Source organism: Copidosoma floridanum, unplaced genomic scaffold (assembly GCF_036245765.1).
Source record: "Copidosoma floridanum isolate Cflo_tuat_1 unplaced genomic scaffold, Cflo_Japanese_pri ptg000013l, whole genome shotgun sequence".
In the NCBI taxonomy this organism is placed as follows: domain Eukaryota; kingdom Metazoa; phylum Arthropoda; class Insecta; order Hymenoptera; family Encyrtidae; genus Copidosoma; species Copidosoma floridanum.
Genome location: NW_028321890.1, coordinates 15,575,037 through 15,595,446, shown reverse-complemented (window position 1 = coordinate 15,595,446; position 20,410 = coordinate 15,575,037). Strand labels below are relative to the sequence as shown.

The window sequence follows — 20,410 nt, the reverse complement described above, 5'->3', positions numbered from 1 at the left end:
TTTACATCAATTTGGAAAAACTGTACGAGTACAACATACGAATGAACTGGAAAAAAAACATTTTATAGGTAATATGTACGTATATAGATATACCTATGTACCGCAAAAACAACTTTAAAATCATAAAACTTCAATTTTTTTCGTTTTTTCCTTTCAATAATTATTTTATTTTTTTCTATCTCACATGCTATTCAAATTGCAGTTTTTTAAAGAATCAAACGGTATAAGAATCATAGTTATTAAATCTGTACGTCAGCAAGTACTAAATTTTCCAGCTGTTCCACGTTTTTTCTTGCTTAGACGACACAAACAGTATTTTATAAAATGATTGTTGTAAAGTTACGTCCATGATGTTTAAATGGAAATTTTAAAACGTGAATCCTAAAAATAAAAAGTAATTATTCTCGCATATATCTTAGGTAAAGCTTCAATAAAAAAAATAAATAAAAAATAAATTGGTGCAAGAAAAATTCCTTATGGCTTTTGTGAATAGTATATCCTTTATATTATTTGTTACAAAATCAACGGTTTGTTCTTTCAAAGCCCTGACCCTGCACTGTTCAGTCAACAATCGATAGTTTGCCGCATTTTAGGGTTTGATCTTCTTTATAAACTTCTGTTCGCATCGGATTTTCAAACAACTGAGATCGATTTTCAATCTGCCTCTTATCTTAATCGAATTTGACTGCAAAGTTAAATTGGCATTGACTTAATGATACTTGCATCCAAATTTTTAATTTCTACAAGTGATATTTTGTCCTTTTTTACGTCTCAAACAAAAAGTATATTTTTTAACAAATTTGTTACTATATATAGTTGATCATTTTTAAAAATTTGGCCGTAATAATTTGTAAAACTTTGTAATTCGTTGAAAACAAAAAACTTTGTTGGTTTCCGAAAATTCATGAAAAAAACATTTTTAAATCGTTTGATATTCATCTCTCTTGTTTTACTTTTGAGTAAGACACAAAAAATTTTTTTTTTGCATTTTTGAGGCCTCAAATTAATTAAAAATTTGTAATTACTCAGCCTCGCGTAAGTTTCTGAAACATTAATCCAAAGAAGCTTAAAAATTTATGTCGAGTGGTACGGACAAAGTGATCAAAGCTAATTCGAAAAAAAAAAAAAAATTATGCGCGTACGCCATGATACAATGCGTTGAAGTTTTTATATTTATTACTTTTTTGTGTAATAAATATGAAAAACCTGGCCGTATTTCGCGCGTGACACAAAAAATATGCCCAAAATTCCTCCTGACTCGGTGTTTGAATATCACACTCAATCATCAATATTTATGTGCGGCATATACTATCTTTTTTTTTCTCCATCTCTCTCTGTCTACCCTTACTTATAGTCCGATTGCGATACCAATTTTTTCACACCCACACTGTGGCACGCCCCCCCTCCCCCAATTCCCAAGAATCTCCTCCCTTTGTCATTCTCAGTCGAAAGAAAAGACACATTTGCAGCCTCGCAAAAAGGACATGGGAAAACCCGAAACTTACAAAAGAAAAAAAAAAAAAAAAAAAAAAAAACAGGTACAGCGTACGCGTCCGCCTAACAAGTGGCGCTGCTTCGTTAATTCCTCTCGCAAGCGTGTCCCCGGCATTTTCCGGCCCTCGTGCGCGTAGTGGCGCGGAAAACGGAAGCTCGCCAAAAACACAATGCTCACTGAAAATTTCAACCCACCCTCGCCCCACATGAGTTATCTCACCCGCAACTCGAGTGTTCCCCCCTCCCTCGCACTTCTTTTCGATTCTTGTTTTGCTGTTAGCCCTCGGGCCGCGCCTGCAATTTGGGCACCCGAGAGAATTCGCGCTTCGGTCAGAAATTAACTTTGTTGCTGTTGTTGTGTTTTTTTTTTTTTTTTTTTTTTTTTTTTTTTTTTTTTTTTCCCTACACGCACCCATTTCCCGGCCAAGTGGATTTTTCTAACGAGCTGCAACGGCATAATTAGGTTTCGCCCTCCCGAGCTTTTTGCCTTTTGCGCGTATTTTCAGTTTTTCCCCCCGTTCGCGATATTAGATTTGGTCGGTATTCTCGGGCTTCATTTGTCGTTGCATTCAACTGACTTTATCAAAGTAAGAGTTTACCGTTTCCATGATTTCTTTTTTTTTTTTTTTTTTTTTTTTTTCTCTCTCCCAACTATTGTGACACATTTTTAAGGTGGTACAAAGATTAGATATAATTTTAATTGCAATTGCACGCAGTCATTACTATTGGTTGTGCGACACGGATACTTTTTTTATTGCTTAGGTGGGCAAAAATCAAAGACCACCCAACGCGACTATTAAGCGAAATGCAAGACAAATTTTATCGGTCAGCCATCGAAAGGTGCTGATTGAGCCATCGGATCGAGTTACGTAATAGTCGTCTTCTTCAATTGTATGATTAAATGAGAGGGACGTGAATTAACAAGCGGGATAGATGAATGATGGGATGAGCAAACGAAGAAGCTTGAATTTTACTAGCTGACGTAAGCATGTTCAAGTTGGAATTTCTGAGGTCGGATCAAAACGCTTTAGAAGATTTTTAAATCTTGAGAGATTTGACAGAATATTTTTATTAGTTTCGTTAGAAATTTAAATCATTTGAATTTCAATTATATTTTTATACGTCTTTCATGAATCTTTTTTTTTTTTTTTTTTAGCAAAAAAGTAGATTTTTTTTTACATTTTTAAGCTTGTATTTTTTAAAGATGTACGTAATGTATTCGACCTATAATCATTATTTGCACATCAGTAAGCTGCTACACAAATTTAAAAAACTAAGCTTTTGTGTATAAAAGACAAGACTTACATTATTCATACAGTTAATTAGTAAAAAGCAATAATTTTTGAAAATTATTTTCTTTTTTAAATATTAGATTCTATCTGCTGTACGCAAATTTTGAATATTCAGTGACTAGAACAAAAAAATGATTTTACTAATGAATTACATTTTTTTTAGAGTTTTAGGACAAAAATCTCCACCAATTGTTATAATCACATGGTTTAGAGATGTCGTTTTTTGTGGTATACTAAAAAAATTCTTACTGTAATTAGAATTTTTTCTCATACGTACTCTCTAAGCTTCTTAATGATAGAGCTAATAGAATTATATCCTTGATAAACATATCAAGTATACCAATAGGTAAGGATTGAGAAATTCGTCCCTTTCATTATTCATTCGATTCAAAGCGTCTATTCTAGATATGCAAAAGATTCTCGGATTTCTATCCATCAGATTTTAGCCCACTTCTCTTACAACTTGGACCAAACTAATTTCATTATAAAACTTTCTTGTAACCTCAATAATCAATTTTGCTTAACAATGAAGCTAGTGTCAATGTCGTATAATTTTCGTTCAAATTTCAACTTCTTTGTATTCACGAATGAATTCCCAAGAACTGCCATCGGTATTATTCATTTCTTTTCCGAACAATCGCTGTTATCAGCGAACTTCAAAACTAATCGACTATAGTGGCAACGGAACTTTCACTCCGAATCATGGCTTAACTTTGTTTCAAACTATTTCGGCCAGAGAGTTGGAGAAATCTCTGTTAGTTCGAGACCTCTTGAAATTAATCCTATGCCGAATCCACAAGAGCTTATGAATTTCCGCGGTGGCAGTCGTAACTCTTGATGCCCAATTTTTGCATCTGAAGCCACTATTAAAGGAATTATGCAAAGCATTAAACGAATAAAGAATATCTGGGGGAGAAGTTTGTTTGAGACAAGATTTATTTTGCCAGTTGCCATTTTGAAAATTTTCATTCCAATGTTGATACATTTATAATATACATTTATTACTAGAAATTTCTCGAGTTTTTCATGTTATAACTTTATCTATAAAAGTTATTTGGCTGATGAATTAGCCATTTGTTTCTATTTGACGTTCGTTTAGTTTTTTTTTTTTTTTCATAAAGTAGAATTTATTTGGTGCGTAATATGTGTACCGTAAAAAGTGATATGAAAAAATTATTTAAAACAACCGTAAAAATTTAAGGTAAACAAAGGTCATTTAATATTTTTCATGAAAAAAGTCTTCAAATAATCACCAATGGCATTATCCATGTAGATTGGAAAAAAAGTGTGCAACGAGTAATAGATTTGTTTATTGGTGGAAATTATTTAAATTGTTAGAAATGAGACTTTTCACGATTTGCCTTGGACTTGATTTTGCCACGTAAAAATTACCGTCACACAAAGAGGACTCATGACCAATGCAAAAGACATGGATTGTACATTATAGAAGGAACAAAAGTAGAACCTTTTTCTATGTCTGGCTTCCGCGGAAAGGAAAAAAAAAAAAAAAAAAAAAAAATTGGAAGCTAGCTTGTGTCCGCACAGTTCTTTGTTGAATTCATAAAATAATTACAGTATTCAGTTTTCTTTTGTGCACTGGAATGTTAACAAATCTGTTTGACATACTTTGGTAAAATATTTTAAACAAAATTTTAGTTTTTCACGTATACGAAGGTAAAAAGTTATCAAATCAAAACAAGTTCAACGTGTTGGTGATAAAAAAATAATCATAATTTTTGCGGTCGTTACTATTCTAGTGTAATGTAAAATGAGCATGAATCCATACGTTGCAACATTTTAATCAGTTTGAAAAAAAAACTTTTGTATAGTAGTACAGGCTTCATAACTTTCGTGAGTCAAACTAAATCGTTAACTTGAAGAACTACTTGCCAAGAGACTATTTTGTTCAAAAGCTATTTCCTGGTGTATTTCTAGACCTTAGCGAACACAGGACTTCTTTTGCAAACTCCAGAAGTTTCATGAACAATTTGTTACGTACACTCATTTCAAATCTTCTTCAATCTATCTCTGATCAGCTTTTCGAAAACGGACATGATCATATCAAACTGAGCTGCTTTCAAGAGTTTGCATTAATTTTTAATGTTATCAACACGATGAGTGTCATCTATTGTATTTCAAGGATAATTTTTGATTAACTTACTTATTCGACCAGCTTTGCTAAGGATTGTATTTAAGGGATTTCATGTAGTCTACAGCACTGACTCACATCATTTCGATTTTTTTGTATCTTACACCGTGAATCACATATGTGTTAATTTATTAGCAAAGCGGTTACATTATCTTTTTTTCTCACATCATTGCATAATTTGAGACACTCAACCTCTACGAAGTGGCCTATAAGATTTTCCCTCTCAAATTTTAGGTAATTGCACTTTCGTGGTTCAAGAAATCGAATAGAAACAATATTATACCTGAGATTTATAAAAAAACAAGTCGTCAAAACGAAAGACGTCAATAGTAAAGATTAGAATCTTAACGAGGGTAGAATGTAACTATTGACAAAAGCTATAAAACCATATTGATACGTTTGCGTTCAAAGAAAATCAGAGTTTTTAAGAGTGGATCGTTTTTCTACAAACTAGTTCGTTGGTTTAGCTCCTACATTTCAGAACAAAAATAAGTAAAATTTTGTTTATTGCACAGTATATAGTATACACTTACTAAGCCTTCCATAGTTTAAAAGCTCAGCTTGAGGCTCATGTATCTCTCTCTCACCCAATCTGACTGGAAAAGGTAAGTAAAAAATAGATAATCTATATTGGGGATTCATGAGTCCACATATATCTAACTCTTGAGCCAGTCTTTAAAATCACCTGATGCTCGGTCTATTTCTTTCCATTCAAGCAGTTTTTTTTTTTTTTTAATTACTTGTAGGTAACATAATATGTATTTCATAGTTTACGATAAAAGTGGTTACTGCTCATCAAAAATCCATGAATTTAGTAAATCCACTTTCCCACGAACTTGGACTTATTTTTCACGTAGTTCTTTTGTCCTTATTACCTTAACCACGTCAACTAGCTCATCTGAAAAGCTATTAAGAGGATACACAGAAATAACTAAGCGCAAAAAATTGATCGCAATATATATCTTTATATACTCCAAGATATTAAATTGCCTAAAACCACCAGGAACATGTTTTAATAACTAAATAAAAAATGAATAAACAAAAGATTTACCTAATTATCCACAGCTCCTTACCACAATCGTCCAGATCTAAAAACTCCCCCCCCCCCACTTCATTCTTATTCATAAATGCTAAGTATTTCCACTTTATTTCTCCCTCACCCCTCCTCCACATAGACACCGACGGCATCAAACATCCAAGCATTATGACCGAACGCGATTTGGTCGCAAGTGTGGCTCTACAAATCGTCGACTTCACTCCGTTCCGCATAATACACTGTTAATCCAAGCGTGTTAAAGTACACGTTTAAAGTGTGTAGTTGAAATTGTTGTTTTTTATAAAACACATTGTGGTGGCATAGGTAATAATTTTAAGGACAACCAAAGCTATGGTTTACCAAGTGGTTAACCAGTTCCATTAAATTGGACAATTTTGAATGAGAAAGATCAATGTAGGAAAGCTGTGGAGTGAAAAAACTTGACTGTCACAGATTACAATACGTTTACAAGTGTGTAAAATCTGTGACATGAATGTTTTACTCTCTACAGCCATCTCATGTCAATCGTTGATGAAAAACAATAGTTTAGTTTAATGGTATAGGTGAAATAGTTTATGAAGCATCGATTTGGTTTTCCTTACAACGTTTATCAATACTGCTATTAAGGGAGTTCACTCGCTAAGAGAATTAACGTCAATATATTGATAATACTTTGAACAGAGATTAATTAGTGTATGAAAACCCTTCGATTCAAATTTTAAGTCCCTTTATGGCTTATAAAGTAAGATATTGATAATTTTATTATTGAACTTTTAACGTGAAGTCTTACGAGAAACAGTACTGTTCTGATACATAACCTACAATATCTGGATAATCGACGTCAAGATTTGATTGAAAATTTTTTTGAAAATAACTAAAAACTTGGTGATTATGTAGCTACAGTCTCATCTTCACTCATGGCTTATGGAATGAGCAATAAATTAGTGAATAAAATAATTCTCCTTCGACAGCTACCGTTAGTACGTCGTCGTGTTATATCTATATATATATAGTCATGCAGGTTACAATACTGCTGATCTTATGCGTCAAAAAGGTTAGGTACGAGGGAACTCCCTTCAGCATTTTATGAAAAACGAAAATTTCGATTACACGCTTAAAACGTGTACTTTAAGACACTTGAATTTTACAGTGATAACCACGCGGATCATGTAAAACCCACAACCGCCCGTATCCCTCTATCGTATACGAGAAAAGTATGTTTTCACAAGGAACTCCCAGCACACGTTATGCAATCCCGAAAACTCAAGCTTGGACGGGGTGGTGGGAAGGATATAAGGGGTTTGTATGGTCTAGCTTACCTGTAGACGACGTAGCCCGCGTCGTTGGTGAGCTCGCAAATCCAGCGGCAGGGCTTGACGGGTATCACCGGGGCGCTCGTCGTCAGGTTATACAGCTCGTCCTCGGTTAGCGTCACGTTCAGCCACAGCTCGTCGTCCTGCGATGCACAATTAAAAGCAATTTACGTAAGTAGGGTCGATATACATACAGCACAACTAGGAAACAAAGGTAAAGCAAGACACGGCGGACGATCAGGCGCTATTGGTATACTTTATAAATATAGGCTCGGGTCGATCACGGGCGACGCCCCGTGTGCTAATGGTCTGCACTGTTTCCGTTTATTAATCTTTGTTTTTTTTTTTTCGTCGGGTGATTCCAGAGATATGATTGACTCGACTCGCCCTTCGAGCAATGGTGTACACGAGCAGTCTGAACTAGCTCGATGCGCGCGTGTTATTGGCTCGGCTCTTTGGGGATTATTGTTTTCCAATTAACTGGGACAGTCTTTTTATTCTCGATCGATGACGAGAGGGACGCAGAGTTTGTTTGGGTTTGAAAATCGTGAGTGGTTTTTTTCTTCTATTCTTTTTAATGGAAAATCGATGGTCTCTAATGTGGGAGAATGGCACGTGTTTGTAACAATGTAACCAAAGAAAGTAATTGTAATTGAAATTGGTTTGTAATGGGAAAAGTTTGACTGTTGATCGGTAATTGGCTTAATGAAAATTTTTCTGTTTTACGTGGAAAGGAAATAGTTAAAACAGCAATACCTATATCGCATCAATGCAATCTATTAACGTCCTTTCTTTATACCCGTTTTAGTTAAAAAAGAATGTCTTGGGCGACTTGATCTAGAAAAATTACGATAACCTTTGTTTTCTACATTGAATGTATAAAATTTGTTCGAACCAATACCTCGACCACAATTTCATAATGTCAAGTCACTTAACATTCGAAAAACCATCCAATCAAATGTACACGATACTCATGAGTCGTTTGTGTAATTCTTATTTAGTTGAAACGCAATTTCCAAGCTTCGCGTTGAAAAGCTCACAACGAGGACCATCGTTATTTTTTACGTTACGATAGACACGACTGATGTACCTTCAGTAGAAACACGGCCCGGATCTAAGTGGAGGACCCGATGCAAAATAGCCCTCAAATGCGAATAAATCTGCAAATTAACGACGGAGGAACGGCTGCGCGCCATTACTATACTTGGCAGCCGTAAAAAGTTGTTTCAAACGATGTGCGCGCAAAAAGCTCTGCGACCGGAGCCACGCTGACGGAGAAGCCCGCCCAACCGATACGGGAATATCAGCGAGAAAACGAGAAAACGACGGGATCTTAAGTATGGGAAACCTCTTACGCCACTTTCAAGGTATTAAACCCGCCATCTGGTTGCACCATTGCTTCTGGAATTGCTGTTGTTTCGCGCGTCTTTGATGTACGAGCAACTCCGAGTGCTGAGCATCAAGTATTAAAAGCCTCCGTTGGGGCGAGCCGCTGTGCCAAAACGCCAGGCTCTGGAAAAGGCGCTTCCAAGTTGGTGAGAAGGAGAGATGCTGCGAGCGTAGCGATAACAGAATGCGTGAGAATGTGCATGAATTTGACGGCGCGCGGTGCCGATTTATCGTGAAAGCTCGTTCCCATTGGAAACTATCATTGCATTTCAAGTGCAGTCACTTGCGTGCTTTTGGTTTGTCCTCTCTTTTTCGTAGCACGTTAATTTCTTCCATCTCTCATCGATCCACGTTGTCATATCGCGTGGATAGAAAGAATTTGAGTCCAAAAAGTGTCATGGTACGTTTAATTCCGTATCGTCGAAAATACCATGGAATTTTATTTCTGAAATAAAAACTATGCTGTCTGTAGCTGACAAAATCAGCTTTGCGCAGAGAAAGAAATATCTGAAGAAGATTATCGAATAAAGCAACAATTTGTTATTAATAAACAAAATGTGATCCTTAGTCATCGTAGTTCGTCACAAACTGAACGTCTTTTTTAAAACAAATCAACAATATCTTTTCAACGTGACAACGCTCGTCATTTACATTAGAACGCGTTTTTCTTATTTTACTATACATACAAGATAGAAAATTTTCACATATTTCACTTTAAAACATGTGCTCGATTGATCTGGAACACTATCTCGGCTCTAAAGCACTGGAAATATCCACGCTGCCAATCTTCAATGGTCCATTCTCAAAATGACAAAAAAAATGCAAAATGATATTTCCTTTGGATGGTCATTTAGGGTTTTCTGAGTTCGCGTTAACATGACATCCAATATGAGGTCTCCTCAATAATAATGAGGAATCGACTCTGTCCAGCGTTGCTCGACCGTTTGCGACGCATTTTCAATCCTTGCTCCTGCAGCCTCTGTCATAGCCAGTTCCCTACCTCATCACCCTTACATATTCTACATGTCCAATCATCCATTTCCCTTTTAGCTATTTTCCACATACAATCGCTATGCTGCTCTTGACGGTATTCTATCGAGTTTTTTAATTGCCCGTTCATCTGCTCTTATCCTGCCTCACTCTTCACTATTTAATCAGTCTCTCGAGGATAGGAATTTTATATCTCCATCAGAGGAAGTAGTTGTATATTTTTTCCTTTTTTAAATTAGTGACAATTAACTTGTTATTCATTATAAAGATATAAATCACTGTTTAAAGTTACAGTTCTGTTACACTAGCACTATAACAGTTCTACTTGTAAATTACTTGACTTCATTGTAGACCAACGTGTGACTGACATAACACGACCTTTCATCTGCCCTCAAAAACATTACACCAGTTACCTGGTACTTATCAATTAATTCTCATTACGCCACGTTGACATGCCTTTTTTAGATATGTGGATCGTTCAATAAGTTCGTAGCTTCTCTAAAGATGCCGCAACCATCGTAAATATTTTACCACTCTGTGATAGTACCATATTACATTGGTGAATATTCAAAAATCCAAGTCAGTGCATTTGTTTTGGTAATATATTTTTTTTTGTTTAGTTTATTGGTGTTTAATAAAAACAAGTTTCACATGCTATTCAAACATTAGGTTTCACGAGGAAAATCAATCAAAATTCGATTCATCAGCCAGTAAGGCCATGGCCTCAATGTTTTGGGACACACATGGTGTAATATTAATTGATTACTTGCAGAAGGGAAAAACCTATCACAGGAGAGAATTGTGCCTCGTTATATTAGAACTATTTGATGGCTCACTAGAGGTAAAGCGACTTCATTCGGGGAAGGAAAAAGTGCTTTTTCACAATGACGATGCTCCAGATCACGCGAGTGCCATTGCAACGACCAAATTACTTGATTTATGTTACGCGATACTTTCTCAATCACTTAACGTTTTCGTCATAATAAATGTACAGAGATGCAAAGAGACTATGTTGAAAAATAAATTGAAACAATATATTAAAAACAAAGTGATGGACTTATTGAGCGACCCTCGTTTGACTAAGATACTCGAGACATTTACTTGAAGAGTAAGGATGGCCGGTGATGTGTCTAAAAGCGTTCATAGCATTTTCTGATGGCTAACAGTGGTCGCATCTTAAGATGTTATTTTTTTTCGTTTGTGTGAATGATACTCTCACAAATATCTTGCCTCGTCCTGTGTGCTGGCAATGAAAAACTTTTTTTTTTTTTTCATCGTACATTCAACGCCAGTGGTGCCATTTCATTGGCAATAGACCATGTGTCAGACCGTGCCTTTTTTATGCCTTCTAGAGGTGCGGTTGTGTTCAGATTCAAAACTTCCACTGTCATCGTTCATGACTGCACCTTTTACGGCATCTAAATCGAGTTTAATCTTACACAAGTTTAGGAATAACTCATGACTCTGATGCCGCACATTCAATGATCGTCTCATCATTACTATTTCTAAATTATTCGACTTGGTTTTGTTTTGTAATTCTGAGTCAATGATACTAATTTTTAAAACCGTGCTGCTGTTGACACTGGTATATTGCTCCATAATCTTTTTTCAGCTGTAGGAAATTAACTCTTGCACCTGTTACAAAACTCAATTATCTCTTATCAAGGTCTGGCCACGATGACGATGCCCTCTATCCTTTTTAACTAATTGCCATTGGAAACTTTCACTGGATTTACCCCACTCCGCTTGGTTCTCTGGTCTATCGTCCATGACATCTATACAATTATGATTAATGGAACGTATGACAAATAACGATCCAGAGCTGGCCCGAGGTGAACTTGCCGTATAACTTGTAGCTTTGCTTTCGCTTTGATTGACCCGACGACCCCTGAGTACACACAAATCTATTCCCACATTGATCATCCCACGTTTAAATTAAAATCTCTCTACATGTACAAAAACATGCATTGTTTCTTTCCGAATCTTAGGGTATTTATTAGACATTAATAGGTCATAATACAGATAAAATAATCTCTAATTTACCTTTCAAATTTTGTATTTTTAAGTCTCTTTATTTTTAACACACTACATATTTACAATACTAGGTGTATTTGGGCTCAAAGCCTGTGAAGTTTAATGAATAAATCAATAAACTAGTGATAATTGGAAAAATGACATTAATTGCAATTTCATTCCGCTCATGCCATTTTCAGCTATAAAGGCAATACACATGACACCATACTTTTACCCCAAAGAAGTGTAAAATTAAAAGACACGAATTTCCTTTCACTCGAGTATTCTCCAAAGTTTTTTGGAAAGGAAATGCATGTGCCTATAATCATGGTCTACAATACGTGCAAAAAAAAAAAAATAAAGAAATAAAAAAAATAAGCATATTACGTTTTATCAATTTGAAGATCACGACGCCGGGCCTCTTTTATTTATAGCCATTATGTGTCTTATACACTACGTAAAAATAAGCTTGCTCACCTCTCGATCTTTCCATCCGACCAGTGGTGGGAAGCAAATAATGAAGCTAAGCACCCAGACGACGGCGACCAGCATTTTCGCTCGCTTTGGTGACATTATCTGCAACCGGAGTGCACAAGACCATGACCAAGAACAAAGAAAATACGTTGTGTCGTACATTCGACCTTTTGCCGAGAAAAGGGCTACTTTTTCTTTCTCTTAACTTGTTAACGTGGATTTAGTGTGTACGAGAATGTGTGACATGATTGCGTCCAGATGGATTCAAGGAGATACGGAAGAGTCTGGGATGGGATGGTTTGCTCATTCACCTGTAGATAACACTTTTTCAACTTGTAAGAAAATCATCCAAATATACAATGACAATATCTCAGATTCTGAGTATACACTTAGTGTGTGCTATAAATTTTAACCATACTTTAAAAATAAAAAATTTTTTTTTTTTTTTTTTAAACAGCAAAACATAATAGATTCAGTATACGAGGTCCAAATGTTTGTCATCATGAGATATGTTTTTTTTTTATTTACAAGTTGGAGTAGATAATATGTTTACAAGAAATAAAAAAAAATAAATATGTATATTTTCCGAAAAACTGCAAACCAGAAAAAAGTACTTTGATTTTTTTTCACCCAAGAATGCTTCTATCACAAGGTTAATAAGTTTCTTTAATTTAGTTTATTATCGTAGTAAAAAAATTTTTATCCGTAAACTTGCCACATCACACGTAGCACTTCCTAATTTTATAAAAACGCTAGGACCGTACAACAATGTAAAGAGAACAAAAATCAAAATTTCAAAAAGAAGAATGAAAAAAATTTGCATCGGTGCGTCTTTTCCCGTCCTTTTTTTTTATTCTCCAAGAAAACGCGCGTTAAAACACGTGCTGTTTGTTTCGCAAGACAATGTGCGCGTAAAACGTGCCGATTGTTTTGTTCGGAAGACCATCAAAAGAATTTCCGTGCCATTGTCGCGCGTAAACATTATTCCCAGCGGTCGATCCGCGCAAAAAAAAGCACAATGTACGAAATTCGCAAAAGAAAAACAGCACACGTGCATTTATTTTTTGTCCTCCTCTCCGCGAATAGTCCACGCGTAAAGTAAAATCGCGACGCTGCGCGTATTGCGTCATAGCTTTCGCTCGTCCCGATGATTAATACACGCGTACCAAGGAGTAAACACTGAAACTATGAGCCTCCCGTGGATCTGCAGCCGTACACAATGGCCTGTCGGTGTACAAAATATTAAATGCAACTTTTGACATTTCATGAATAGAAATGAAGACCAATTTATGACGCCGCTAACGCATTCTGTACGGTACGTGTGCAAAACACACGCGCGAATTTTTGTCATCGTTCGATCGATATGTGCACGCATACATTTTTTGTGGCGTCGAGCAAAAATACAAAAAAAAAGCAATCTATTGTTTGCGCGAGTACAATGTCGACTGCTTTTAAATAAATCTTTTGTTTTACGAGACGGTTAAATAATTGCACCAAATATTTGGTTGCGAGAGGTTGAAACAGTGGTTTGGCAAAGTGACAAATAAGCTGCATGTGGACAGAATTTTTATCAAAAAATAAAAATCGTTTTGAACTGGAGAAATCAACAAAAACTTGAGCAAAGTTTATAGAACGAAAAATACTGATTCTTATTTATTTATTTTTTTTCTTTTTTAATTTCTTCGAATGAACTTACTTGTTATGTTACACTCATTGAATGATCATTTTAATCTATGGATTCAAAGGGCTTAAAATTACTTGAGCTGAAATTTTATTTTTTCATCATTTTAAAGTATACTTGGATTTGCGTTTTTAAGTAAAGTAGGTCAGCTGTTAAATATGAATAACTCTAATTAAAAATACGTATTTGCGATACTTAATGCGTCGAGCTTTTAAAGTTTTTAGTATTAACAATAACAGTCATGGTACCTTGAGTTTGACACCGCAAAATTAAAATATTAATACTGTTCAATACGTAATAGTATATTACGTACCTAGGCCAGAAAGTGGGGCTATTACTGACCGCGCTATATTATCGGCCGAGCCGAAGGCGAGGCCGGTAATGCGCGGTCAGATGTAGCCCCACTTTTTGGCCGTGGTACGTATACTTTTTTTCCTTACACCTCCGCCGAAAGTTCGTCACCACGGTTTTAGTTTTGTTAAAAATGATGGTTTAAAGATCCAGTCAAAGATTTAGTGCATTATGTATTATTGTTGATTGATCGGTCGCTCGAACAATACCACTTAAATGCACGTAGATGAGTGTACATGTGTATAGGTATATCTATATATACACGCTCGCCGAGACTGTAGTATATTATATAAAATCAGATTGGGCCGCGGATTTGTGCAGGTTGGTCGTGCTGGCAAAACGAGAGGAAGAGAAATCCGTTTAAATTCGAATCATGGATCCTATAAAGATCATTTTAAAAATCCTAATGTTTATATCCGTAAGTGCAAAATAAATCAGGTTATTATCAATAACTATTATAATTGTGATAAGCATAATTCGATTAAATAAAAGATTTCATAGTTTATTTTTGTAATATGACATGTATATACTACATTTATATACTAAATAAATCATTCGATTGAAAGTAACTGATCAAAAAACATTAATTTGGTAGTTTTAATTTTGTGTTGTGTACTCTGTTGATATGAAATTAATAAATTTATATATACATGTAAATTGTGCAAAAAAAAAATATACATATAAATATATCCAATAATTTATGTAAATAAATATCCGATGATTTTCTGTGTTGTATAAACTCTAAAGGTTATAACTCCGTTAGCCGTATATATATATATGTATTGTATAACTACTGCTGCTTCTTGGTGCTGAATATATAACTATATATACATGCGCACTTCGTTCTGCGCACATATGGCAGGACTGATATGAGGCTTTTTCTAGCTCAAAATCGGGTCAGATGGAACGAACTTTCGGCGGAGGTGTAAGGAAAAAAATATCTCGACAACTAAATAAATCGTTGCAAATTGCTTAATGTACTCGATTTCATTCACTTATTAGACCAATCGTTACTTTTAATGTCAATTGATTGGTCATCGTTTTTCACATAAACCAAAAGTTCCAATTGTATAAGAACAAAGAGATAATATCACACCTTTTCCATTTAATTAAATTAATTTTCCCCTACGTAATTATTATTTATGAAATGAATAAAAGTATCCTCTAATGTAAAAGACAATCTCGACTCTTTAACTGATTAAAGTTAAAAAAGTACTTTCTTCAGCCATGCCTTTTTTATCAAAAGATATTTTTCATATTTTTGAGGAATGAAATAAAATACTTTTCGATGTCTTTTACACATCAAATGCAGGGGAGTTGCCGTTGCTTTTTTAAAACTATTTAACGTATAAAAGAATAAACATTAATTTTTTACAAAATTTTATTTTATTTTGAATGACAGTGTAATGTCGTAAATTTCTTTTTTTCATTTAACTCTAAGGGTCTTTCATTCCTCGATAAGTTGATGGCTGATCTTACCTTACTTGTCTGTCTCTACTTCAGTAATATTGCTGGCCATAATCTCTTGGATTGAAAGTCAAATAATCTTTAGACTACTATAACTAATCCTGAATCAAAATTATAACCAAGCAGTTAACAATTCTGACTCATAAATTTAAAAAAACAAACAAACAATTTTTCATAATTTATTAAATAACGTCTTTGGTTGTAATAAAATAGTTATCGCTAAATAGTAGAATCGCCGGCGTGCCGAACAAAACAAGTGCATTTTGAAATACGTACGTATACATATATATTGTGTATTCGCTCGAGCGCACGTGTCCTGTACTCGTGACGCTTTGGCCTGCACGAAAATTAGGTCGTTGCGGTAAATATACCTTCCGCTTCGTCTTATTTATCTGTGAATTTCATCTCTTCAAGTTTCCCATTTTTTTTTTCATCTGAATTTTCTCATGTGCTCTTTATCTCTCTCTCTCTCTATTAACCAGACTTTTTTTCGATGTACCTTTTTTGTTTTTTTTTTGAAATTCCTAACTATTGGTCAGGTGCACAAATAAAATACCCTGAAATTTACTAGTAACAACGTACATAGTCTATACTTTACTTAATTCAAACATTATGACCTAGCACGTAATTGTACATAATCTATACATGTATCGTCACTTTAATCTAAAAACGACTTTTCTAAAATAAAAATTTGAAGCTTACATGATTTCAACCTAGTTCGTGGTTAAGAAATATTGTTTATTTGAACAGAAAACATTGCACTTTCAGTGCTAAAAAGCCGAATCAGCACAAAAGCTCTAGTAAAAGGCACAATCATTAACGAGCTTTTTATTGCATATTTCAACAGTAAAGTAGCCTGAAGTTTTCTTAGAGAGAGAGAGAGAGATAGAGTATTTAATATTAATGAAAATATTAATGATTAACCCCCTGATAGTATAGTGGTTTAAATTGCAGATCTTGTAGCTTGAGGGGCTTGTTAATACAGGAAGACTTAATGCGAGTCTCTGTCTTTACCTACTCAACTCGCACCTCCGAGATATAATCTCATGTACGTACTCCAACGGTCACTATAAATAATTTGAAAGCAACGTTTAAATAAGATATATTTGCATTGCTGTGTAAATGATTGATTCATAATAAATCGTAGGTTATTTTTTTTGCAGGCGAAAAGTGATATTTAAAAGTATGCATTAGCAATACAGCAATGCAGTACGATGTACATTAGTACCTTGTAAGCGCTATGAAAAAAAATTTTATGAACTGGCATGCATAACGTTTAATCAGTGTTTTTTTTAATCAAATTTATGTTTAAGACACCTTAATATACATAGTAAAATGTTTGTGATTCAAAAAAAAAAATTTTAAGTAAACAATTTGCCATTGAATCTTTCAATTTGACTGATGGTTGTGATAGAAAAAAAAAAAAAAAATTGATTCTACCACACGCAGCTGAAGATTTACGATGCACGTTAATGAACTCGAGATATTAAGTAACTTTCTATACAGTTTCAATAAAATGAATCTTAGAATCGTCCAATTACAAGTTAATAACATTCTAAAAGCGAATGAAAAATGGTAGATCATAACGAGGTTTGAGTAAAAAAAACTGTCTCAGTAAGTGCTACATGTAAAATAACCAAAACGGCTGAGACAATAAGCACATTAAATTTGAGATCCGCAATCCATCCCCATCGCAAGTGGCACACTTATTTTCACACCTTACAATCGACCGCGAAGCAATAACGACTCTCGGTAGGATTTGGAGCAAACGTTAAGGTTTCGACGAATCCCAAGCACATGTGGGCAAATAAAACTATCCCCCCACGAAAGCTCGTCCCAGCACATCGAGGTCAATGACTACATTACACATAAGCAATATTTTTAACGCTAAATTAGGCACTACATACATGTTTACACCTGCAGATACGTATGTGGGGCTCGTAAATTTTCCGGCCAAGCGTATAAGCGTGTGGAGGCGTAGTGTATGCCAACCCTCTTCGGTAAACTGTGTGCTTTGCCACGTACAATGGTCGTACGAACTCCGAGGCTCGAGTTTATCGCTACTAGAAGACAAATCGAATCGAAAGCCATTGGTGGACTGTTCAACGTTTCTTGTTTTTTTTTTTATTTTTTTTTTTTTTTTTTTATAGACTCTTGTATAACATGCTTGCTATCTGATTTTTATGGATACGAACTGAGATTTTTTTGGTCAAATTCAGTGGTTAATACAGATAATGCGTAAAATCTTACGCATTTCGAAATTATATTATTTTGTAAGTTTTTTGTGTTACTTGAAATTTTATTGATTGTCTCCGTTGCGTAATAATAGATCGATGTTGTCTTTTTTGTTTCACACGTTTTGAAATTTTTATGAAAATTTCACTGTCACAACCTTCAAATAAAATAAAAAGCAGGCATAAAAAGCAATAATGAACAACAATCTTAATGAAAACAATTCTCGAGATCATTTATACGAGCATAAAACAAATTTCGCTTGATAAAATAAAATATCACATTTTAGTGCAACATTGCTGAATTTCGTATGGAGTTATTTTAGTAAAAAAATGTCAAAGATTACTGCAATAGGATAAAGCAAAAGCTTTTTTTTTTTATACAGCAAAAAGGATTTTCTAGTACTCCCAGAGTTCAATATGAATGGTGGGCTCTCATTTGACGTAGCTTCTCCGAGGATTATTTCTTTCAAAAGTAAGAGCTCGTAATTAGGGGATTCAGTAACAATGGGAGCAAAAAATAATTGATTTTTTTTTTTTAATTCGTTTTTCATAATAATGTGGCAGTCAAGATGGTTGATTTTTATGGTGCGTACAGTGACTTGGGTGCATGGGATTTGGGCTTTAGAATGAAATATAACTTACACCATATCGATTTGTGGATCTTCAAGCTGTTACGCAATTTTATTTTGTGGAAATGAAAAAAATTATTTGGAGTGTTCTCTATTTAAGTAAAAAAAAAAAAAAAAAAAAAAAAAAAAATTGTACTCTACTCAGTCACTGAAAATATATTTCTATAAATTCATTATTCGGGAATTCATTTTAAAAAATATACCAAATATGTTAAAAGACAACATGTGTAGCGATAACGTTTTTTATCGAATTATTGTATAGTATAGCAACCAGTTGCTGCATTGAATACTTTTTCATGGAATCAGAAGCATTTGTATAGGCACGATGTCAGTCTAATGTCTGCCATAAAATAGCAGATTGACAATTTTTTTCAAAATGGCAGCCAGGTATTATCAGTATTCTTTTTTTTTTTAAATTTACTTTTATGAATAAAGTAACTAAAGTCTGAATATTTTATTTTCCACTAATTACTTTTTAGTGCACTTCTGAGGTGCTGCGCATTAATTGGGCTCTTTATTACGTTGAGTAGCTGATAACCAAATATGGTAAGAAAAATATTTTCCTTGTAAAATACAATGTACGATCAAAATTTCTAAATTTCTCACCACATTATTATGTCTAAACTTTGACGTTTAAAACATGAAAAATGTATAGACAAAGCCTCCGATTATTTCGTTATTTATATGTACATTAAACTTACTACTAAAACATTAAGGATTGACAAATGCTAAATATGATAGTCACAAAATAAAGATGAACAGACAGATCCAGGCGCTTCAAAGTCCTATCCTATAAAAACCCCTTCAAATAAACGGTGTTGTAAAAATAAGCTTGGATGGTGATGAGAAACCTGCGTTATAAGCCTTGAAACAAGTACGAGTACGCGTGGGGGCATGGGATGTATATTGTTCGAGCCATTCGAAGTTGAAAGCCTCCTCATCGCATCGAACACGAAACGCCCGGGAAGCATCAGCTCGAAGTTCATGCACTCGAAAAATCTTAACCGCCGTCCATAAATCAGGTGTATTGCACGGGCAAAACGAGTAACACCCTTTGCACCATGCAACGTTAGACAATTTCGAAAACTCGGCACGAGAATCTCGCGAGCCGCGCACGAAACGTCTTCAAGGAAAATCCTCTTATCCCCCCCCCCTTTCCGATGTACACGAGGAGGCGAACATGCACGCCAATCGATGGATCTGGAAAGCCGAAGAGGGTGCGAGCAGCGAAGGTGAATTTATCGGGGGAGATAAAAATGCAAACGCGAACGAGGGAGACGGTAAAATCTTTTATTCCCGGCTCTGTTGATATTTATTGGCCAAACGAGGTCCCTCCGTAAATTTCGCGTATTTATCTTGCTGAGAGCTTGAGCCGGCTCTATGCAGATGATGCACTTGGGGTGCGAAAGTAGCGCTCGTCGTTCACTCGCTCTCCTTTTCGGTGTTGTTGTTATTGACTTACTGACTATTATTTGTGTACTGTGGATGATGGGCGTTGCTTCCAATTTTCAAGGCTTTGGTATTTAACTTTTTTATTTTTTATAATTCAAATGGACGTTTCACGTGCTTATTTATTTATTTTTTTAAGTTTCAGTGATCATGTGACTGGAAGTACAAGAGATGCGAGAGTAAATTAAAACGTCCTAAATTTCATTTGGACTAATTAATCTCTTCGTATGAACGATCTAATTGATTTGTGTACATGTCTGTCAATGTGTCAAGAGTAATTAATAAAATGTTAGAATTACGATGATTGTCAGGATTTACCGTTAAGATATCGAAAGCATGTACTATTAAAAAAAATCGTTTGAAGAAGTAATTTTTCAACACCACTTACATAAAAATTTTTCAATGTTTCATAGTCTTACAATATTTTTCGCAATAGTGTGCGGAAAATA

General features: G+C 34.7%; 1 protein-coding gene across 1 annotated transcript in view; it reads right to left on the bottom strand.

The window, feature by feature from the left end:
* Nucleotides 1–20,410, bottom strand: part of Oamb (Octopamine receptor in mushroom bodies) — a 52,666-nt gene that overhangs the window by 20,973 nt on the left and 11,283 nt on the right. The window contains exons 3-4 of the mRNA XM_089591186.1: nucleotides 12,154–12,252; nucleotides 7,291–7,427 (exon numbers count right to left, since the gene is read on the bottom strand). Of these exons, the coding sequence (XP_089447312.1) occupies nucleotides 7,291–7,427; nucleotides 12,154–12,252 (236 nt within the window). The remainder of the gene's footprint in view (nucleotides 1–7,290; nucleotides 7,428–12,153; nucleotides 12,253–20,410) is intronic.